Source organism: Metopolophium dirhodum, chromosome 1, assembly GCF_019925205.1.
Source record: "Metopolophium dirhodum isolate CAU chromosome 1, ASM1992520v1, whole genome shotgun sequence".
NCBI lineage: Eukaryota > Metazoa > Arthropoda > Insecta > Hemiptera > Aphididae > Metopolophium > Metopolophium dirhodum.
This window is the reverse complement of record NC_083560.1, coordinates 79,312,687-79,338,681: the sequence shown is the minus strand read 5'-3', so window position 1 is coordinate 79,338,681 and position 25,995 is coordinate 79,312,687. Positions and strand designations below refer to the sequence as shown.

Sequence of the window (25,995 nt, the reverse complement as noted above, 5' to 3'; positions counted from 1 at the left end):
ACTCAAATACCTAAATTACAATCACTTTATAATAGTCTACAATTTTAAAACAACTTGATTTGTCAGCAATATTCAATATAATATATCATAGGGATGTTGGTCAATGATGATCAAAACATGATAAACGTCAATAACAGACTGCTTAAAACTGTTCATATTCTTACATCAATAAAATATTAATATTGTTATGCTTTCGTTGCGTATTCATTTAATAAATCAATAAATAAAAAATAACATTTATATTTATTTATGTTATATGTATGACTTATATATATATACCTACCTATAACACAAAAACGATCATCTACTTGATTGAAATACAAAAGCAGTAAATGACCTATCGTATAGGTTTATTTTAAATCCCTTTAGGCAACTCATCAATTTGTTAGCTATATAAAGCTCCAATTTGCAATTGTACCGGATATAATATGCGAACGAAATATATGCGATATTATACGCAAAATTTGACTTGTCTCGTTTCACTGCATATTCATTTACTACAAAATTAGAAAATTAGAATAGTAATTATTTGTTCAGTCTGGTTTATAGCCGCCTGTTCAACTTTTAATCCGATGATTGTTTACTTTTTAAACACTATTTATTTTAATTCCAAATAACTATCATTATATTGTTATTACGTATAATATATGTATACTGTACGCACCGCATAATGTATAGTAATTTTATTCTGTACAACCATTAAAACCATTAAACGTCATTGTTCTTGAAACTTATAAAAGACAATCATGTTTTTATGAAACATTTGATGGAATATAATATTATATATACCTACTGAACTTTATTCATATACCCGCGTTGAATACAAATACCTAGTTTCCTTCAAATTTAAACTGATAATTAAAATTAAATTATAATTAAATCATATATTTAACCATACCTACTCAATTATACTGGAACTTGTTATTCGAACTTGAATAACCTACTGCATAAAAATAAATACCTTATAGACACTAAAATACTTTTTTTGTTTCAGAGAAAAATTATACTAACTTAAGATTTGAAACCCGTATTATGAATAATTTATGGTAAAATAATATTAACCAATAGGTAGGTACTATCATCTGTTGTAATTGACCATTTTTTTACAACTATTTTACTACCTACCTATTATAAATAACATGAACTATAAAATAATAAATTACTAAGCCCGTATAATGTAGGTAGTACAATTTAAAAAACGGAAATAATTTTGAAGCCTAGCTATAAGTAGTAAATAATTAAAACATGTAGGTATAGGTAATCAAGTATACGTATAAATACGTTTTTGCCTTTTAAAGTATCAAAAATCTATTTCAACTTTCAAGCGAATATATCTTTTATAGAAAAATGTACACGACCAATCCATTGTGACTCCATGATTTTTTTTTTATATTTTTAAATTCCGAACTGCTCTTTGTCCACGTTTACGGACGTTGTCAAACAGATCACGTGCTTAGGGTAAAACTGCACGAGCTACACACACGATAATTCCCACAACTGAATTCTCATTGGCATAATATCCACGATTGTTTTCTCCGCTCATTACAATCAAGACAAACCCAAAGTGAACGAGATATCTGTGTACTTTATTCTTCTTCTTTTTTAATATTCCGACGTAGCTTTACGATCAGTATACATACCCTTTTCACATGAGACTGGACAGTAAATAGCTTTATAACAAAGGGTTTTTTTTTCGGAATAATTTTACGATATATAACACGCCTGCAGCTGCTGTACTACGTATCTACAGTTTGATGTGAAAACTAATTTTTTTCAAACGAAAATATTCTGAAAACAATATTTAAATGGTCTGTGATGTATGTAGACGACCCCAACGGTCGACGAGTAATAATTAATAATAATCGAATTGTAATACATTGTATTTTGTGAACAACATATTACAAAAAGAAACGTTTCCATTTGAAATGATTTTGATGCGTGGATTGGATATTTTAAGTCTGCGAATAATCGACAAATGACAATTATATTATATTTTATCAACTTCTTAAGAAACACATTTCTTAATAGTTAGATATATAATTGGTACTCGTTAATATAAACCTAAGTAGGTGCTCTATAGCCGGGATTAACCATTATATTCTTTTTGTTTTCAGTTTCGTTTTGGTTTTAAAAAAATAATTATTGAGGTTTTGGATCAACTCTTAAATTTTAAAAATATGAAATTTAGGTTACGGTTAGGCCAGTTTTAACAGGTTACAGATAAATATTTTTTAAATTCAAATTTTGAGTGGTCGTAGACTATGTAGTTACTGCTGTACTTGAAAAAATAACTAACTAAAAAAAATAGAGCTTTAAAAATTAGGTTCTGGCTTAGGTTTGGTTTTTTAAACATGAAAAAATGGTTTCGGTTTAGATTCCGGTTCATAATTAACACAAGCTTTCCGGTTTGATAACCGGTTATTTTTGGTTCAGTTACAGTCAGTAGCACGGCGTCATATAGGAGACAAAGCTGACGAAGAGACAACGTCTCCCCGCTAAGAAATTAGAACACGGGACGAATAAATAATTATTTTGTTTTATAAAATATTTACAAATGTGAATTTTATTTTATATTATAAATATGATGTTTGTTTCAATATTTGTTAAAATCGGTTTTTCGTTGTACAATATTATATAATTCTTAAAATAGATTAGATGTGCGCGATACGGCTGTGCGTATGAGAAGGCGATATACGGCCTTTCCAAATATTATGGTATTATATATTTATATCTAATAGACGTTTCGACGCAACGTCTCGCATTTATGGGCGCGAGGGTACAGGGGGGATGCTAATGTGAGTGGGGCTTACTATCTACGCTATGAGACACGTCTCGCTGTTCGTAATTACCTCAGTCCTCAATATTTATTATCGACGTCGCCGTCGCATTGTCACGCTATCGTGATAGGTACTTCGTACGTGTTTCTTAATATTTATTGTTTTATATTGTAATATTTGTCCTCATGGGCCATGGCTGATGATTTAATTAATGCCGTTTTGAACGATGGAATTATTAACTACTCGTACGAAAAAAAAAAATGTGTACATTTGTTATTTTATTAAATTATCATTTTAAGGAAGTTGTAACGTTTTTATATAATATTTCAGTTTGTTTTTGAACATTTATTTCTTACCATATTGATAAAATAAAAAGGGGGGGGGGAGTCTAGGCGTATTAGTGCCATTTTTTTTCAGTGTCTCTCCAACCAAAAACCTCATGCATCGCTACTGGTTATAGTCCATACAATATAATAGACATATCTATTATAGAAGGATCCATGACCATACTATATCATATTATATACCTACTTACTTATATTAGAAGGAAATGATGTTGCCCATAGGCATATATACATTTTCAAATACGGATTCGGTAACGATTATACTTGTCGATAAAGTAATCAGAAATTTGATCTAACGTCAAAGATGTTTGTATTATATTAGTTATACAATAGTTGTAATCTCCTGCAGTGTATCATATTTCAGTTTCTAATTTCGTTGTTAATGTCCCCCTGGAGTGTACTAATCAATATATATAGTGACTATGATGAGTATAGAAAGTTAATAGAAAGTCGAGATTTGCCAACTTCGGTGGTTACATATTTTATATTAGAACCTATACCTTAAATATCTATAACTACAGCTGATGACAAATATCAGATTTCTTGGAGTAGATTCATTTTTTTGGCATAATATTTTATTATTTGAATGTTGTGAAAATGGAGCAAGTAAGAAACCACTGGGGTAAGTTTCTATCTGTACTTGCAAAAAAATTGTCTGATTGTCATTGATCACATTATATAGGTTTATACATTATGTTATAATTATATGAGATAAAAGGAATCAGAATTTATATGTTCAAATATATTTAAATCTCAGATGCCAGTATAATTAGTAATTATTTACTAATTAATAACAATATATTATTAATAATATTATCTTAATAAGTATTATTTTTATGAATACAATTATGAAATAATTATAAAATGTAATTGTGAAAAAGACGATCGCCTGTTTTCTAATTTAAATTAATTTACCGTGGGTGTCATATTAAAGCCGACAGTGAGCTTAGATTTTTTAAACTCTACATGATATGATGTATCAAAATTAAAATTTAAGCTTACGGGCCTTGTTCTTATGGACTTACCTATATTACATTTTATTATTCAATATTAAGTAACAAAAGTTAATATTAATTAAAGTTAATATTTTGATAAATGTTATTTACCTAGTAATTTTTTAACTGAACCTATTCAGCCTAATATATTATATTGATCAATTCGTTAATCTCAATATGTAATTTATTTCGATAAATTGATGGGTATAATTGTATAAATAGCTATATAATCATTGGAAATTCATTGTATAAATTAATTTAAAAAAAAATAACATCTTAAAATAATTATGTATTGAAATAAATTATGTAAAAATATATAGAACAAATAATATCATACACTAAGACGTGGAAAAAAATAGAAGAAATAATATATTTTTATAATACTATTTTTAGTGTAATATGTAAATATGTAACGAATATTAAATAATATGGTGGACCCCCTGACCTACTAACCTAATTATACCAGGTCGAAAATTTAAACTCCGTATACTTAACAATTCATAAGAATAAAACCCAAATATAAAGTTATATCTTATCTTATTTTATAACCGTTTAAAATTGATTATAAAAAAACAATTTTTCATTGAAATGATAGCTTACTGTGAATTATATTTTGTTACTACGAATTTGCCAACAAAATATTACCACAACTGCAATGAGTGACACGCGACCAATAACAACTTCGACGAAATTCTTACTGTAAGTAGTCATTATCGGTATTTGTAGAGATTTTTTAGGTTATAAATATAATATAATATATTAATATGTAATGGATATATCATAAAGAATTGAAAAAAAAACCTGTATAATAATTATATGTCTGCAATACGAATATATCGCAACAAGTTTGGTCCTTTGGATAATGGCTCATGAATTCGTGAACGTGATTAAATAGAAACAAAACTAAATATACCTGCAGGTCAGTACAGCCGTCTGTAAATATCTATTACAGATTATATAAATTATAATCTATATAACATATTAGTTTTTCCATCTTCGACAATTAAATGCAACATATTTCCTTTTTATATTTTGTCAAAAAAAAAAAACAGGGCCTTGCACCCAAATTAACCAGAACCCGTAACACCCTTAAAAAGTTAAACACCCGAAACCCATATAACCCAAATTATTCTATTTAAAAACACCTGAATTAACTAAAACCCGAATAAAACATTCTGGTTAACCCGAAACATGAATATTTTTTATTTTACAATCTTTGTGTGATATATGATACATCATTTTGTATATATTTTTTGTGGCTATTTCGATTTCGTAGATAACTATTTGTTTAATAATAACAATATTTGGACATTTTCCTAAACAATTAAAAATTAAAATAAAATACCTAGTAAATATAACTATAAAAAATTTTGTTTTTCTGAACTACTAAACACCCGTATTAAACAATATTAACATAGATAATAATGGTTATTAACCCAAACGTTTGTTTAAATATTTTATTCTGGTGTTTGAATATCCGAATATATATGCGGAACCTAAAACCCGATACCCAAATAAATCATTCGGGCGCAAAGCCCTAGAAAAAAATTAGATACCTACTTACTCATTCCAATTTCGATCATCGCTTTTTTATTTACAATTTAGATTCATTAATAGTTAAGGAACCACTTAACTAACTTTTAAACTTCATAAGATTATAAATACCATAACATTAAAAAGGTATATAAAAACAAGAAAACTATGAAGGACAAAGGTAGATTATAAAGCAAAATACCATAATATACTTTATATATTCTTAAATTGTACTACTTACTGTTCAAATTAAATAAATTGGTTGATGGTTGTACGTATACTAACTAACTAGGTACTTTGATAAAATAATTTCTACGTAATTTAATGTCATGATTAATATTTAATAATAAGTGGTAACTTATTAGTGATCGTCTTATTTTAACACACTCTAGCTATGATGACCATCGACCACAATATAATAATATTGGTCCATGTTATGTTATATTAATTCAAGACTATAATAAAATATTATATTCACATATCTTACTAATTATACTTTGTGGAAGAAATTACATTCCATCACAATTTGTTTTATATTACTAAATAGTAGTTACAACTTACTATACTGTCTTTTATGACGTAGGTGACACTACTAAACTATATAGTGCATATACGTGAATTTATTATAAACGTAAATGCATATTTTCTCTTATTTTAACTATTTATTGGTTTTTTTTTTAAATCTAGTAATCATAATCATACTGCCGATGTTTTTTTTAGGTGAACCTTGCCAATTATGTCAACAGTAATTCTCCTTTTATTTGAGAAGACAAATTATTTGTTGGTTATTATTGTAGATAGTGCTATTGTCGATGAACAAAAACGTGAATATCAAAATAGATAAGAATATTACCTAAGTATAACGTATACCTACTAATATAATACCTACTTTAAGTATATCTACTAATAATAATAATATATTTTTATATGACTTAAGATAAGTATACAGTTTAAAGTTTTAAATAACTTTTTATTTTTTTTTTACACATAATTATTATAAGCCCTATTCACCACTAAGGAAAACTTATATCGGTTAAATAGTGTAGAGTACCTATTACGCATCCTAACAACAACTTAAATTAAGATACACGATTATAAATTGTACAATCAAGAGAAAAACAAAACAAGCCATATAGGTTTAGGTATATAGATATAAGCAGATTTGTGTAGGTACTTATTTAATGGGTGGTGATTAATTTCGACCAAAAAGTTAATATTCTGTTTGAGCGACCATCATTTATACCGTTTGGGCGAGTGAAATTATAATATTTACATGCGTAAGGTAAAAAACCTATTGACTTTGATGTGAACGTTTTTAAAAATATATTGTTCATTATTAATTATTTATATTATGTATATCGTATATATTTTTGTTTTAGTAATTACAAAATTTGTATTGATGTTAACACTACCTATACCTACTATAGAAATTTTACAAAAAACTCAAATATTCTATGCTAGAGCCTAGCTGGTACACAACTAAGAATTAAGATAAGATAATTTAGTAATAAACGCTATTGAAAACATATGCATACATCATATCATGTTATACTGTATTACGATAAAAAAAAATAATCCACCAAGAAGCCAAATATTATTTTATCTCTGGTGACGACGCACATCAGAAACGTCGTATAAGATATAACTAGATATATCAATTACGTATACGTTATGTAATTATTATTTTCCCTATGTGCATACATTTTATACATTTACTTATATTATACATATCTTATATGTTAAATAAAAATTGAATAATAGTTGTTGTTTTTTTGTAGGTGTGTGTGGGGGGGAGGGGGTGATAGTTATACAATTTACAAAAATTTCCCTCGTCACCAACAAATAAACAGACATGACCACTGCCAAGCTATATAGTCGTTATCAAGTGGCCCTCGTCATTGAGTAGGTAATCATATTAATGGATAATATGTTAAATTGGAATTAAATGATAAATCAATCATCTATTTATAGTTTATACAATAAAAAATTAAAAACCAAATCTTGGTGGAGAGATTGTATGTTGACTACTTGACTCTATGTTTACAGAATATTTCATGGTTTTGATGAATCTTGTCAACATTTGAAAATCAAACTTTCATACAAATATTGTAAATATAAATATTCTATTTTCTACTTTCCTATTCTTTAATTGCTGTAAGAAAGATGTTTGAGAAAATTTATATCACATTTCACAAATAAAAATTGTATTTCACATAGCTACTTGAGACAGATAAAAATAAAAAAATTTGAAATAATGAATGTCTATAAATAGCTCAAAAAGAGCTAAAATATTAAAATATCTTCATGTCTTAAAAATGCATACAAAAACATAATATGCTGACAACTATTTCTAATCTATAAGTTTATTCATTTTTGAATTACAACAAAAGTAAAAGTATTCGATTTTTTCTTCGACTATTTGGAAAAGTACGAGAAAATTTATGCTTTTGACCTCGTAGTTTTCTACTGTAAAAAGTGTCTGAACTCTACACACATCATTGTCAAACCAATACATTCACCGCTCCAAAAACTCCAAATCTTATAACCAGGTAGAAAAAAAACAATTGCTATACTTAATTAATACATATTTTATAGTAACGCATTAATTTTCATCAATAACAAATTTATTTATTTAATTTCGTTTTACTTATTAGTTCGTGCCTATACTTTTAAACATACCCAACTTAATCTCCCCAATTGACATCCATACCAATTGAATATTATAGCGGAGTGGCTACTCAGTATATTTTTTTTTAAATTAATAATTAACTAATGACTATTTGACTTAGCCACACCACTATATTTCTAATATCATGAACTATAATTTTACACTGAAAATATTTTATTATTGTTATTATTATTATTATTATTTATTGAGTAGGTAGGTACCTACGTCGTAATGCATTTAATCACAAAACATAATTATTCATTTTTATTGAGTTAAATTATAAAATATGTCATAATTGACTAGATTTTCTGACTTTCCAAGCCAAACTTTTGAGTAGATACATCGCAGCGTCACAACATATTATATTGATAATAATTATAATTATTACCTATGTACCTATATAGTGTTCAAATCGTATAAGTTTCCTATAACAATCATGTCACGTTATGTAATTCTTGGAAGTAGGTACCTACGCGGTCGTGCGGTGTATACTGATAATATATTATTATATTATATTCGCCTTATAGTTTTATTTTACCAAGCTTGACAAAATTATAGATCTAAAATTATCTTACGTCGAAGACCTTCTATCCGTGCATGTGCATTATACAGGGTGGTTCACCAAGCATACTAACCCTTGGAATTTTTAAACAGACAAGTATACTTAAAACTATATTTTCAAATTCTTGAGATTTTTGTGTACTATTTAACGATACACAAGCTTGTGTTTTTTTAAATGAGCACCTACCTCTGTAAATTATTGAATGGACTTTTTTCTAAAAATGTTGACATATCAAAACCAAAATTTAAACGAGTAGTTTTTGAGGTACCTATATTTGTTAAACTTTGTGTACTAAGGATAACAGGTACAGGTCCATGATAGTGAGTATGGAAGATATTATGGGGCTGTGGGGATTTATACATTTTAGTAATCAATCTATTCACATTATAGTTTGTAAAAATGGTCCAAGTATAATAAATACTAGATCCAAAATAAAGTATATTTTACATTTTTGTAAAACCATTTTTAAAGACTAGTTTCAAGAATTTTAAAATATGGTCTCTCTAAATATACTTAAAAAATTCAAAAATCAGAATTTGAATTAATTCATTATTAAAGAAAAAAAATGGACGTTCAACACACTTGGCGAATCACCCTGTATAGAAGTATAGAACTCGTCACGTGCAAGACACTGTAGAAAGGCATCTTCCTGGGTGGTAACATTTTTATAATATGCAATTCGTATTACCTATAGTCTACAAATTATATTTCAGCTATGATGTGAATTGATAACTGCGGGTGCCCACCTACATAATATACTAGAAGTAGCTTGTTTTTACTATTATTATTTTATTAGTATTAACACACAGTTATGAGTGGTTACCATGTATAAACAATATGCAAACGTGTTCGACGAGGAGTATCTATATGCCTAAGTATAGTGAGTACTGAGTGCCTAAATAGGTACTTAACCAAACATATAAATGCCGACAAGTCATAATAATTTAATGTTATTTGCTGTAGCTGAAGTATTATACGATTTTGTATTAAATCCAATGCACCTACACGGCTACACGTACTAGCTACTTGAGTACGTTACGTCCGCAATAATGTAATATAGGAACTATAATATAATAGTATTACATGCGGCCATTTATTTACGTGCGCAGCGCCATACATACGTAGGTATTAATTAACATTGCTATTTACCAATCAGACCGTCAAACGGGTTACTAATAAGGACCAGGGACGGAAAAAGGTTTTGGCAAGACCGGTGAAAACAGGTTAATAATCGGTTTTCACGATTTATCTTAACCGTATTAACCAGAGCGGGAGCAATGAAACAAGAGTGCGGTTACCAAGTCCGGGATCGGAACCGATGATTATTTGAACGGTAACCGAAACCGAAACCATTTTTTTGCTTATAGTGGTTTTTGGTTATATCAAACGATTAATGATTTTTATGTAATTTAGGAATATCCCAACATAGTATAACGAGCGTCGATATTCTATGAATATAACGGTTAGACTATACAATTCTCTGTATAATAAATAATAATTAAGTTCCACTAATTATATAATATTATTAAAATAAATAAATAAAAGTATGCAGGTATAGGTCCTACTAGGTTAATTATGATTTAAAATTTCCCAGGATGTTTAATAATTAATTGTGATTAGTGACAAGTAATTTACTAGTTTGATTAAATATTTTAATACTTATATAATAGTTATCAATTTTTAGTTTTTACTATATTTTAATGTCAGGCGGCGACCAGTCGTCGTAACTCATATTAATTAGGAAAAATCATAGATTTAAGTAGATATTATATAAATTAAATATAACTCGTATGCACTAGCTATAACTATTAATTAATTATTGGTTCATGATTCTGAAATGTGGTATTAAAGTTACCGGATGGCATATATTATGATATTACGTTGTTTTAAACTTGGGTAAAACGTATAATCGTTTTATAAAATTAAATTTTTGACCATTAAGTTATTATTAATAAAAAAATTAAGTTTATAATGGAGCTATATATTACATGTATTATAAAACATACTTATACTTGGTATCTTCCTAATAAATCGCTATAATAGGCACAATATCAAATTATTTTATTTTATTTAAAGATGATTTTCTATACATTTTTGAATGTACTTTCATGGTTAGGTTAGTACCGATTAAGTGTGCTATCACGCAAAACATGAAAAATAAAATCAGTTCTTGCCTCTGAGTTTGTCAGTTTGACGGTAGTATATTTTTTAGTTTCAAATGAAAAAGTCAAACATGCAGAATAAAATAAATATAAAAAACAAGAAGATTGTAGGCACAAATAATAATTTACACAACATTTTAGTGTTTCTGTCTAGAAACTTAAATTCAAAAAAGAATATTTTTCTTCGCGTGGTGCAAGGTAGGCTTCTTTATTTACGGACCACGCAGGTAGGTACTAGGTACAGCAGGTGCATATACGTGTTCTATAATATATTCATAGTTTTTTGAGTGAATATTTCAGCATTCGAAGGACTACCTACGTTAAGTTTGCTACATATTATATTATTATTTACTACTACAGTCTGCAAGGTTTGTATCACTTTTCAAACAATTGAAATATTCATAAAAAAGACTCGTATAAGTAAACCAAACTTTTTATATACCTACTTACCTGGCTACCTATTTACATTAGTATTAAGTACGTTACAGTATTATATTATAATACATAATGACTAATAATATATTATGGAATGTACCTACTTACATAGAAGATAAAGTACCTACCTTGAATTCAATTTTACTATAATCGTTTAATGTGATGACGTGGTACTGCAATAATGAATAATGTGAATTCTAATAGAAGCAGCTAGAAAACCTGATTTAAAATCACTTATGTGGCAATTAGCTATTCCAACGATTGATCAGATCTAAGTACCTACCACTATGCAGTTCTAGCAACAAATTTAATCAAAGAAACAAGTTAAAAAAGCAGGTAAGTGGATGTCGTTCTGCTGTACAGTATGTTACAAGTGGGTCAATGTGTAATGGATTGCATTAAACTTGAATTCAATAATATAAAATTATTGTATAAGAAAAACGATTCTGAGCGGAGACGGTTTGTCATTCTGGATTTTTTATATTGTTACTATTAATTATTAATTATTATAGCCTGTAAGTTGAATTTATACTATAATAGGTATTATTATTATTTTTTATTCGTTTCTATGGTGATAAATAAAGCGTTAGAAATTAAAATCCAATTTTTAGCGGTTTTTTTGTAATTTGTCGGTGGTTTGTCCTGTGACATTAAATAACTATTGAGAAAATGGAAAAATGACCTTTCTAAAGTACCACCTTGATCCAATTTGCTAAAAGATAAGGTACTATATAATGTTGAAATCAAAGCACTCCTTCTGGTAAATATTTTGTACACAGAATATAAAAAAAAATAATAATAATAAACACCATTGTAAAACCACTAGCTTCCTCGCTCCGCTCAGAATCCAAAATTAGGTGTATAAAAAAATATCGCGTACTTACTACAAAATATATTACGAATTCAAAAATCGGCCACCTGAAATACTTCCGTGACATCGTCACGTATTAGAAGGTCATACGACATAATAACTCTACGTTTAAGATAATAAATTAGAATAAAATACCTACCAATGATCATTAGATTATTGTTTTATTATTATTTATTATTGTTCATAATTTTATAAATTATACATTTAAGCAATCTGGTGTCTTTTGTACCAGCCGTTTCCTATGAACTATTTAGTATGTACAATATACATTGTATATTCCAATATTCCATATTATAATATTATGTAGTTTGAAAAACGTATTGTATGATAATGCCGTTAACTCGTAATGCGAATAGCCATTATTTTTACGTATTTAAAATAATATTTTTGTAAAATAAATACCTACATAGGTACTAAGGTACAAACTTACATTTTGTTGTTTAAACTTGAAAGGTTTTTGCCGTTTTATTTCGTCACAATATTTTCGGTTGTATATATAAATTACAAGAGCTTTATAAATAGTAATCACATTATGTATTTATGTTAGCAATTAACTTATATTTTTTTATTTCCAATTCAACGATTTGTTGATTTCTGAACGTTTTCTTCCGTTTTAATGTGTTTTCAAACCCGATGATTCAAACGATTTCCTGGAAAATCACATCTTATATACCTATACATTATTTTTGAGTGTTTTTGCAAGTGTATATTTCTAAGTAGGTACAAAGGTATTATAATATGATAGATAAATTATAATTGTAATATTACTAAATAGGTACCTATTTACTCATGCGTTGAATGTTATTTGGAAGTTGAACTGTTTAAGTATAAATACCCCCTCTCCTTTGCAGGCACGGATCCAGAGCAAAGATTTGGGTGGGGCAACAATTTTTTTACAACACTAGTACAATTACAATCTACACTTTATTCCTAATTAAACATTTTTTTCCCAATACTAGTATAATCTTGACGTAATAAATCAATTAATGATTATTTATTAAATAACAAAATCTAAAACATCTTTTCATATTGTGGCTTTTTTAAAAACGGTAAATTATTATTTATTAAGTCAATGTTTATGTAAATTCCTCTATGAAAATTGGAAAACTAATATGTCTGGAGGAGGCTGGGCCCCTAGGCCCCCCTGGATCCGTCCCTGCCCCTTTGACTGCGCCGATGTACAGACAAGTAATATTTATTTATATATTTATTTCGTAAATAGGTGGTACCTAGTATCTACAATAAATTAATATAATAACCATAAATAGGATGTTGATGACTTTTGCATTTGCTTCCTTCTATCCTATACTGCAATGCTATCTTAGCTAAAAACTTGTTTCACACCTTCCTTATTCAGAATATATAAATACGATTTGTCGTTTTTAGTAATAAATTATAATTTATAAACGCATTTTTTATAATAATTTTATAATATTTTTACCTACTTAATTTATTAATATTATATATATATTTTTTTTTGTAATTTTTGTAAATTATTGATTATTTTTCTAATCAAATTTAAATTTTAAAGAAAACCTTTACATTTTTAAAATTTTTTGTAGGTATTATTACTGGAGAGTTTTTGTTATCTTAGATTTACTGATGCCCACGTGCTATACTACATAATATTATGTTTGGAAAGATACACCGATGCACCTATACACTATTATCGAATATTATATTATATAATATTCGATAACCGTACGTCAAATAAGTTCAAGACTCAAGTATACATCAAACTGTAGCTATAGATACTTATCATTTTTTTAATTTTGTAAATGATAATTTATTAATGAATCTATACACAATAAACTTACAATAATAATAATAATTCAATATACGTATTGTAAGTTACTGTAATATCTTTGAAAGTGTTCAGGTCATTTTTTTTTTTTTTTACAGTTTTTAGGTCATAAACATCCTATATTTAATAATATAAGTTGTTTTATAAAAATCTGTACAAAAAATAGATAAAACGATGAATAGTAGTTAAGTTGAAGTAAATAATTCAAAACGAGGTACCTAATCAATGCGGTAGGTACCTATTCCATTGGCAGAAATTGGGGCGTTTGTGGAGCTAAGCCCCTCAATACGTAGGTACAAACAGAGAAATTATCCTTCCTCAAACATACTAAGTAGGTGAGATAATTTTTGCAAACACTGAGAGAGCTCAAGGCTTTGATATGCAGTAAAGCATTTTTAAATATAAGCCCACTCGACAAGTATTGAAAATTTTCGCCTATAAGTATCTATGGCAGAAAAAACAATAAAATATTAATTAATAACAATAACTAGTAAAAAGTTAATTTTGGCGGAATTGATATGCACACTTGTACAGAGACAAAATTACCATAGGTGTTAGATGTAGTTTAGAAGTTACATAATAATATACTAATATTATAGTATATACGTACTAGGTACCTACCTATATAAATACCTAATATAGTAATATTATATTATATAGATATAGTGGCCACTGTATAATAAATTATAAAATAAGTTATAATAAGTAAAAACAATCATTTTTATTAATTTTAATTTATAATACTATTCTATATCTTGAATTCCCGAACCAATCAGACAAGAAAACCGATACTCGGATACAAAATGTTGACCATTGTTCTATAAAAAAAAAGTATAGTCGCGCACTTTCACAAAATGATTTTTCCTGATAACAGACGTTTTTACATAATACGTCGTAACATTATTACTGTTATCGCCGTTATTATCATTTTATATATTTTATCATGCGATTGCGAGTCGTGACTACAACAACTACAACTACAGACTCACTTAATAATATTATTATATTATTATCAGTCTAATGTTATTTATTAAAATAATAGTCGTAATAATAATAGTAATAATAATAATTGTTCTGTTGTTACTACTTGCTATTATTACATGTTATTGTCGGTAGTCACCACTCACCAGTCTGTACGCACGTACAGAAGAGATGTGTCTGTCGCGACGTTATTATTACTTTTACTCTGTGTTATTACGTATCGACGACGGTCTGTGGATTAAGCGATTCGTCAGCGGCTCTACACCAGCTATACGACGCGATTAAGATAATGTTGTTCGACGACTGAAATGTCTTAGAAAATTTTCGATAAACCCAGTTTGTCTGAAAGAGTCTTCGTTTCGTTAAAATTTGTCACTGGACAAGTTGTGACAAAGTACCGTGGACCACCGTTTTGTAGGTAGGTAGATATAAAAACGTCTACCTATATTTTGATCATAACACCTAATTTTAATCCCACCTTGTCGTTCACGTACATGGCTACTGAGTACTGAGTAGTGGTGCTTTTTTCCTTTTTAATACCTACATTATATTGACTGTGAATTGTAATTATTATTTATAAATTATTATTAATGATTATAGCTTATATTTTAAAATAATATGAGTCCAATTGTCCAATATAATTTTTTTCTAAATTTAATATTGGTATCTCGATGATGCGTGCATTTTTTATAGAAATTTTCTTATAACAAAATACAGACTTTTGAGTAGCAGTGATTGTATTTCCTATGTTTATATAATACTATTATGTGACTCCAAAATCTTGTTCACTTAGCTTTTGAACAACTCTTTGTGTTGATATATTACTTTCTTGTTATGATCAAATTTATTAATTTTAAATGTTTCTTTAATTATGCCTACTTAAACATATGTTTTAGAATTCCATTCAAAATGATTTCAAAGGAAACAATATTTGTTTACACGACTTGTGCAATAGTTGTTCTATTCACTGCCGTGTATTTATATTATAGAAATATATATAGCTACTGGAAAAAATTGGGAGTGTATCACTTAGAACCAACATTTTTTTTTGGTAACGCAAAGGAACGTGTTCTTTTTAGAAAATCTTTCCATGAGTTTCATAGAGACATGTATTTCAAGTTCAAAGGACATAGATATGCTGGTTAGTATTTCATACAACTGTGAATTACTTTATTTTTGTTTAATTACTCATTTAAAAACACATAAAGTATTGTAAATTAAGACATACCGTGAATTCCACTTAATGTGATTTATAGAATCAACTGTTTATTGGAATCAAAAAAGATTCTCTAACCAAATATATTTCTAATGTTAAATTGATCTTTTATTAGAATCACTGTACCAAATAATTTTATCACTTTAATTAACAATTTTTATCCATTTAATGTTTTTAAAACTGATTGAGTTATATGACCAACAGCTGGTATACAATTAAATTGTATTTTTAAAGCATTACAAGACACCAGTATATCATACTATGTTGCGCTGTTCACTCTTTCAGGATAGTTGTTTTATAGTTTGCATTGTTCAAATTTTTTTTAACATATCAGACAATCAAAGAGATTTATCAATAATAGAAAAAAATATTTACTTATTTGCTTGGAAATATTAGAAAAATGTATTGTTTTATTATTGTAATTTTAATTTAATTTTAAATATACATATTAATAAAGTTTTGTTACAAAAAAAAAAAAATGATTTACTGAATGCTATGGTTAATAGGATCAATATTACCTGCACTAAAGTGATCACATTAAGCAGAACTCACTGTATTATAACTTACCATTGTACACAAGTACATGATATAGGTATGTAAAATGTCAAACTCCGATAAAAAAATAATTTTTTTCTTTGATTTTAGGATATTATCTTGGTCGCCGAGCATCATTGATTATCCTTGACCCAGAAATAATCAAATGTATCATGATTAAAGATTTTAATCATTTTACGGACCGTCAAACAATGAGATTTCGAACATCTGAATATATTACTGAAATGTTGATTAATCTTAAAGGTTCTAAATGGAAACGAATGAGAGGTCAATTAACACCAGCATTTACTTCAGGCAAACTTAGAACTATGGAGCATCTTGTAGATGTTTGTTGTAATAATATGAGTGACTTTCTAAATGAAAATATTAAAAGCGGTAATTATAAAAAAAAATGTTGTCATAATTTGTTCTTATAAAATGCAAAATTTTGATTAATTACTTCTATTTTTATGTTTTAAATGATTATAGTAATTTAATGTGGGAATAAAAGTGGCTCGTTTTTGGTTATATGAGATCATTTACTTTATTACATATATTTATTTTTTAAATATAGGTACCTATTAAGAGGACATAACAGGCATTTGTTGTCTCCGTCTTACAAGTGCGTAACATAGCAAATTTACATACAGAAGATCACGTTGAACTTTGTTAGTTTAAAAATTAGAATGAACCAACTTATTGTGAAATTTGATGATAAGAAGAATATCTGTGTTTGTATGTGTGTTTTCTTACGATAATTCAGTTTTTAAGTGAGTTATGAGCATTTTTAAATTATTCTATATTATATACTCAAAACTTGCTAAATAATTGAACTATCATATAAAAACCTACACACAAACACAGATAATGTTCTTACCATCAATAGTTTCATAATAGGTCAATTCACTCTAATTTTTAAACTAACGAAGCTAAACGTAATCTGCTGAGCATAAGTTTGCTATGTTACGCAGTTGTAATATGGAAATAACAAATACATGTGTTACGTCATCTTAAAATAGCAAAATAGAATGATTCCAATAGGGATTAAGAAATTATGTTTCAAGTTCTCAGATGTTTATGTGCTCTAATTAATATTTTATTAAAGTATGTAATAGCTTATTTAGTTAATGTGTTTAATGTTTATTATGTGTATATTATTAATTTATACTGGTATTAAAAATAAAGCTTGAGGCGTTATAAATCTTTAGATTTGGTAATAGTAATAATATTGATTAATATCTGTGTTGATTTATTTATTTATGGTAGTATACTCCAGGTCATAACATACCTAATACTAATGGTTTTTATATAATATGTATATTCCGATATATATTAACCATTTTCCTTTTAAGAATGCAATACAATTAATTTGATGTAAATTTGGTTTACAGAACAAGGTTATGATTTGGAAATGAAAGATTTTTTTGGCAAATTCACCTTGGATGTTATTGCAACTTGTGCATTTGGCGTGGAATCAAACTCATTGAAGGATGCAAATGGTGGTTTTGCCAGTCGCGTATCTAAATTTGCTAGCTTGAGTATTATGAAACGTCTAACCCTATACATAGTACTACTTTTTATGCCTGGCATTGCTCGATTTGTTCCATTATCTTTTTTTAACATGGAAGTGATACATTTCTTAGCTAATGTGATCAAAGAAGCAAAGAAATGCAGACAGTCTACGGGTCAAAAGTATGTACATTGTCATTTATACTTTTTAAATCTAAAACATGGATTTATTATAACTAAAGACCAGATTTAATAGACATTGCAACTCTTAATTGATATTAAGTAAATCAAATCTGATCAAATGTGTACACAAATTGGACTAATTTTTTCCTATTTCATTTTATATTGCAATTATTGTATACTTCATATGATAAAATATACAAATTATTATATCATTGGAAACTTTACAATACAAATATAACTACAATGTAAATTTTCACATTTTGGTTTTTTCTAATAGTAGAAAAGCGTTCTATAGATACGCTAATATGATAGTGTTGTGATATTATTAATATATCGATAATAATAATTGATTGGCCAACGTATTCTAGGTCCCAATAGAAATAAAAATTTAAATATATCTTAGAAAAAAATTAAAGATATACAACTGTTAAAACTTACTCTGATAGGTTATGGCAGGAATTCAAAATGTTAATTTAGATAAAACGCCTAATTTATAAGTTATTTAAAATATGCACTTATAACATGTCAAGATGTTGAAGTATTTTATCATTATATAAATATATTTTAAGTAACAGATGATACAATTTTCAAAAACAATTTAGATATGAATATAATTATAAATGTGTAATTTGTTAATGTCCTTTATGTTATTTAAGTAAGTAATTAACAATTTTATGTTTTATGATTTTATTATGTAACTTTAATGTGTTTTCATTGCAATTTTAACATATTTATACTGCAATTTTGATGTATTTTCATTGCCATTTTGACATATTTTTAACGTAATTAAATCTGGTTTTAGTTATAACTAATTATTAATCATTCTTACTTGTAAAAAGTATTATAATTTAATTAAAATTAAAAACAATATAATTTTAAACATTCAGGTTTTTTTTATATTCATTAATGTACTTAAATTTTAACTGTTATTGTTAACTCTACTGCTCAAAATGTAAGTTTTATAAATAAAATACCTAACAAGTTTTACATGATAGTAATTAACACTAGTGTTACAACTTATAATTAATTATTTACATTTAAAATTTATAAATGATAGAAAAACAACTAAAAATAATTAAAATTAATTTCTCTGATATGTTTTTTAAGGCGGAACGATTTCTTGCAGTTATTACTGGATAGTGAAACTGATTTAGATAAAAATGACAAAACCAAATCAAAAGAAGGTATATACATTTTTAAGTTTTTACAAATACTGCTGTTCAATTAAAAAAAAAATAATAATAATAAATAACTATTATACCAACACAAAAAATGCTTCATATAATTATCAGAAAACTCATACCACCTACTAAAAATATATGAATTGTGGTTGATTTCAGATGTTTTGACTGAAGCTCAAGTGGTTGCTCAATCTGTATTGTTTTTGATTGCTGGGTTTGAGACATCAAGTACACTGTTGACTTTCACATGTTATGAGTTGGCGATCAATCAAACCATACAGGATAAACTAAGAGAAGAAATATGTTCAGTCTTAAAACGATTCAATGGCAAATGCACTTATGAAGCCATGCAAGAAATGCCTTTATTAGACATGGTATTGATGGGTATGTATTATGCTAGTCGCGTGGGTAAAATTGTGATCAGGAATCAAAATCATATATTTTGTATAATAATTAATAAATACTCTTTTATATCGATTTAGAAACCTTGAGAATGCATCCACCTGTAGCACAATTAGAACGTGTAAGTACCCAAGACTATACGTTGCCTGATTCCAACTTATTACTAAAAAAAGGTATGACCGTTCAAATACCTGTCATTGGGTTACACTATGATCCGGAATATTATCCAGATCCTTATAAATTTGAACCAAATCGATTTTCTCCAGAAGAGAAAGCTAAACGTTCGCATTATGTTTTTTTACCGTTTGGAACTGGGCCAAGAAATTGCATTGGTATGCGTTTTATATAAGTGTGTCCATCAATACACCTATTTAAACTGTAATAGAATGATGTTTTAAGTTGTTCTATGTGTTTTATTAGGTCTACGATTTGCCTTGATGAGTACAAAGAGAGGAATGGTGCATCTCTTAAAAGATTTTTCAATTGATCTGAGTAAGGAAATGACTGTGCCTTATGAATACAGCAAGCATTCAATGTTGCTTAAGGCAAAGGATGGTATAAGGCTATCATTCAATAAATTGAGTGCATAAAAAAAACGGTTTGGCCAACTACTTAACATTTAACAAATTATTAGGCTGTGTTAAATTTATTGGAAACTAAAGATAATAGTTTATTTCTCAGTTTTGTCTATTGCTATTGTAGATGATAGCAGAATGTGGTGACGTATTTATCCTTTTTTTAAATTAAAATAGATATTAATTTTATATACTTATTACTGGTTTTAAATATTTTTTTGTTTATTTATATAATATGTTAAATTTTGTGTTACTTTAATATTGTTGAATATAATGTTGAAGAGAGAACTGCGGTCCACAAATAGAACTTCTTGTTTTTTCCTGTTATAAACTATTTTAGAGATTATTATCAATTCATATGAAATTATTAAAACTAATTGTTGATCTGTTTGTTGACTTTTTGTATCAATTCACTGTTAAATTTATTTAAGTTTATATATTAGTAATAACTTTAACATTAGTAATGAAAATTCAACCAATTTTGAATCTTAGAAATATTTTTTTTTAAACTATACCTTCAATCTAAAAATAGGTCGGTTAGTGGATGTTGCTCTGCTGTATAGTAGGTTTCAAGAGGGTCACTGTATAATAAATAGTATTAAATTTGAATTCAATATAATATCATTGTATACGAAAAACGATTTTGAGCGGTGACGGTTTGTCAGTGTGGATATTTTATATTATATTTATATTGTTATTACTTATTATTAATACGGTAGCCGGTAAGTTGAATTAATATTATAAAATTACAAAAAAAATCATTCTTGGTTATTTAATATGTAATTTCCTCAAAATTTAAATGTAAAATAACTATAAAAAAAAACCGTGATTTATATTTTTGAGATTTTTGGTTACGGAATAACCTACGCATGTAGAACCTTGTTGTAAGTTTTCAATCCTTACAATAAAAGTTATTTATTGCTATAAAAGTTAAATATTTTATACATTTTTAACTACAAAATCCAAAATCAATTTTGTGTAAAAATTCCCGTTTTTCCTTAATTTTTATGAGATTTATCCCGACGCTTTTGAAAAAAAAAGCGAATTTTTAATTTTGACTTTCCAAATCCACCCACTAGATTCACCTAAAAATAAAATAAAAAATAAAACACATCATTGTAAAATCAATACATTCATCGTTCCAATCAGAATCTAAAACAGACATAATTTTAAAATCAATACATTCATCACTCCGCTCAGAATCTAAAAAAAAAGTTGTTGGATAAAAGATTAATAAATCATTGTAACTTTATACATTTTTAAATTAAAGCGTTTTTATTAGATCTTTTTTTACTGTGCTTAATTTGGTATAGAATACCACATTACCACTTTTAAAGTGCTTCAAACAAAAATATGTACTGTCAAATTGCTTTAATTTCAACAATAAAACTGTTCATGTCATCATGTTGTTAGTCATGATGAAAAAATAACTAAGTGTCCTTGGGAGCTACTATCTATTAAACGACTAAGTACCTAATCAAATGTTTTTTTGACAACTATAATAATTTTAAATTATTTATGATGAATTTTTTAAAATATAAGCATAATAATTAATAATCATTCACTTCAAATTTAAGTCAATTTAAATTAGAGCAAGCAAAAACTGAAACTTTTTTATGGTTTTGAAATATATTGAATCATGAACATTGTCTTTTAATTTGCAAGGTATTAAAAAATTAATTTTGTTTTGTGTTCATTATAGTAATAAGTAATAACTAATAAATGATGTCATCATAGCATTATAGCAGCCAATAACATCATCATGTGTAATAAAAATAGCTTTTTTCAATTAGACCAAGCCGCCATAGCCATGTTCGTTGTTTGTTTCAAAAAAACATATACCTAATAAGAAAATATTGTTTTCAGACTTTTTATATATACTATCGATAAAATTGAAACTAATAACGTTTACATGCAGAAGCTGAATCAATATTGTTGTATATCATACATTTTGTCTTACTATTAATGATTATAAGCTTTCAAGTACATTTTAAGTAGCCTCATTAAAATCTATTGTCATGAAATGTTTGGAAATTATGCGTGTATTAAAATTTGAATAAATAAAATTAATTTGACAAAGTAGGATTGAATATTGAGGTGATGTTTAATTGGCTCGGTCTTAAAAGATAATTAGGAATTAAATAGTTTATTAGATTATATCAAGTCAATATCTGCAAACGTTGTATATTCAGTCTATAAGACACATAAATCTGTTACAAATGTGCTTCATGAAGAAAAAATATCAGCTTTGCGCAATGTAGTGGCTGTAGTCAATTTGCACTAAAATTGACCCAAAATATATACAACATGTGTAATTTGTACAGTTTTTTTTTAAATGCGTTTGTAATTTGCACCAAAATAAGGATATTGAATTTGCACCATCCTCAGGTAGTAAGAAATAGGAATTGTAATTTGCACCAAAATTAAAATCGATTATTTATTTGATAGTATCTCGATAGTACCAACTTACAAGTTGTACATGTTGTTGTAAGTTTATCTAAAATCGTATTATTATGAATATAAAAAAAGCTAGCCAATTAAAATAATTATAAGTAAAATTAAAAAAGGTGGATAAGTGGATGTCGCTCTGCTGTGCAGTAGGTGACAAGTGTGTTACTGTAATAGATGGTGTTAAATTTGAATTCAATGATATAATATCATTGTATAAGAAAAACGATTCTGAGGGAAAACGGTCAGTCAGCCTATGATATTACCAAGTATATTTGATGATATTATTGTGAATAAAGTAATTTATAAATAACCTATTTACGTGGAACCTTGTTTTCGATTTTCAATCCTTAGCTATAAAAGTTGAACATTTTATAAATTTTCAACTACAAAATAATTGTTAAATTAATTTGATAAATTTTGTCAAAATTTGAACTTTAAATGCTTATAAAAAAAAATTGTGCCTATGTATTTTTTATATTTTTCAACTGCTATTAGAACAATATACCAGGTGCCTCGATCGAGAAACCATCAAAAAAATAATAGATTTTAATTTTGATGCAAATTACAAACTCCCAATGTAGTGGTGTGGTGTCATGTGGACCGTAATGTTCGGTTTTAGACCCGTAGAGGGGTGACAGAAAGGTTGATTTGTTCCACCCTTAATTGTTATAGGCTAGAATCAGGGGCGTATTACCCATAGGCCTAGGGCACAATATTTTTTGAGTCGCAATTTTTTAGTTAATTTTTACTTTTTAGTTTTTCATAATTTCATAATTATATTTACCTAACTTAATATTTTATACTAATTTTTTTTTGTATACAACTTGCATGAAACTGGATAATGGTCACGTCGCAGTAACGTTTTAATTTACATGCTATAATAACCTTGCCGTTTCAGTTTAATCCTGCGAACGGCGCGTGCCGCCACCGCTAGAGGTTCGACATCGACACTCGACGAGGCAGTTGCCGGCGTTGCTTATGTTAATGCATGGGAGGTGGTATACGGGTGCGCGGCGTTAACACATACAATATTGTGAATGGCGCATGCGCAAAACGCCAGCCAAGGCAGTCAAATATACTGCCTCGGGCCGCCGGGTACATGGTATATACTATATAACCGCTCTACTAGCTATATGGTGGCAGCTCGCACAGTGTTTAGAAATTAAATTATTTGATATTAACTGGAATGACTTGCCTCACCCTGCACCCGGCACCACAATAAGTATACACGGGCGCGCGGCCACCAAACCAGTCTATTCTTAGAATACTGAAATTAATTCTGGAAATCAGATGTCTTAATAAAGTAATTAATAATAATAAACATTGCGACGACGGCACTGTCGCCCGTCTCCTGCATAGTGCATACTGCTCAGAAATCTGCTAATCGATTACGATTATAGAAACTATATATAGAGTGCTCACCACTTTAATCAGTACCTACCTCTGAATACCAATAAGAAAACATCAATTACAATATTAAAGATTAAACATGGGAGCACGCCAATGTGTGGGGCACTAGACAGTGTTGTAGTGCTTAGAGACGGAAAAATGGTAAGTCCGCCCCTGGCTAGAATGGTGGCCCCTAGCCCATAATCCTAAATTGTTGTCATTTGTATTATAACTAATATGTTATTAACAGCTGATCAAAGTTGTTATTACAATTATTATACAATATTCGATATCCTATAATAATGTTATGTACTAAACGTACCCTCTAAAATATTTAAATATGTACCCATGTCCGATGTCCTATAATCTATTCTATAATCAATGCTATAATGTTGAATATTTATATAGTAGTATAGCAAACAATACGAAAGGTGTGGCAACTGGAAACACGATAAGTTAGGCAGTTGGCAACTCAAAGGTGTCGGCACCTTTTTCGTGCTACTTGCGGTCAATTTATTTCTATCTACCTAACTATAAAATGTGGGTGCTATAAATAATATATATTATATACTTATTTTGTGCTAATAGGTATAATATTTAGTTATATTTAAACTTCCCTTAACAAAAGGCTTAGGACTGGCAGTATTTTTTTACTCGCGTGTTTAAAAGCTTATTATAATTATTGTTATAAATAATTCATATAATAATAATATATTTTGTCAATCATATTTTTTTAAAACCCTATTTTAATAATATTTGTCATTCACAATTCGCAGTAACTTATTCACAACCTTATTCAAATTTTTGAATGATAGTTATTTTTTTAAACTCTTTTCGAAAATGTTGTGCGGGGGAACATGTAACGTAAGCTAAGGTCAATGTAAAGAACTTAGTGCACATTATACTATCTTAACAAAATCATTTAACTAAAATCACATGTCTTCTTGGAAAAGTCGATACTCGGATGTCCATGAAAAGGAAACGGATGAACCAGATTATATAGCAAATTCTATTGTGAGATCACAACCTCTCCTAGTATAGTTGCCATAACCACGACCACTACTTTAGACGATAAGTCCATAGTATGTATTAAGAGGGTCCCGTCCTTAGATCATATACCTACTATGGATAGAGCCACAACGTATTAAATCAATACAAAAAAATGTTACCGGTGACGAATCCCTGAATTAGGTATTCGATGTGCGCGACGCAACTTCTCGCATATTAATTATCCACTGATAAGTAATTTGTTATCAATCACCATATTACTATGATTTGAATATTATGACATTATATTGAAAAAGGTGGGCAAGTGGGTGTCGATCTGCTGTACAGTAGGTTACAAGTGGGTCACAGTAATGGATGGTGTTAAATTTGAATTCAATGATAAACTATCATCGTATAAGAAAAACGGTTCTGAGCG

At 27.8% G+C, this 25,995-nt stretch overlaps 1 protein-coding gene across 2 annotated transcripts in view; it reads left to right on the top strand.

Moving 5' to 3' along the window:
* The window catches only part of LOC132933950 (cytochrome P450 6k1-like), a 30,353-nt gene extending 9,231 nt beyond the window's left edge, over nucleotides 1-21,122 (top strand). Inside the window, exons 1-8 of one of the 2 annotated variants that reach the window (XM_061000225.1) lie at nucleotides 15,109-15,550; nucleotides 16,029-16,273; nucleotides 16,994-17,278; nucleotides 18,274-18,574; nucleotides 19,682-19,758; nucleotides 19,915-20,139; nucleotides 20,238-20,489; nucleotides 20,578-21,122. In XM_061000225.1, coding sequence (XP_060856208.1) covers nucleotides 16,042-16,273; nucleotides 16,994-17,278; nucleotides 18,274-18,574; nucleotides 19,682-19,758; nucleotides 19,915-20,139; nucleotides 20,238-20,489; nucleotides 20,578-20,747 — 1,542 coding nt within the window. In that variant the 5' untranslated portion in view covers nucleotides 15,109-15,550; nucleotides 16,029-16,041 and the 3' untranslated portion in view covers nucleotides 20,748-21,122. Of the gene's footprint in view, nucleotides 1-15,108; nucleotides 15,551-16,028; nucleotides 16,274-16,993; nucleotides 17,279-18,273; nucleotides 18,575-19,681; nucleotides 19,759-19,914; nucleotides 20,140-20,237; nucleotides 20,490-20,577 lie in introns of those variants that run through there. The other variant, XM_061000226.1, reaches the window with a different exon arrangement.
* Nucleotides 21,123-25,995: the final 4,873 nt, after the last annotated feature.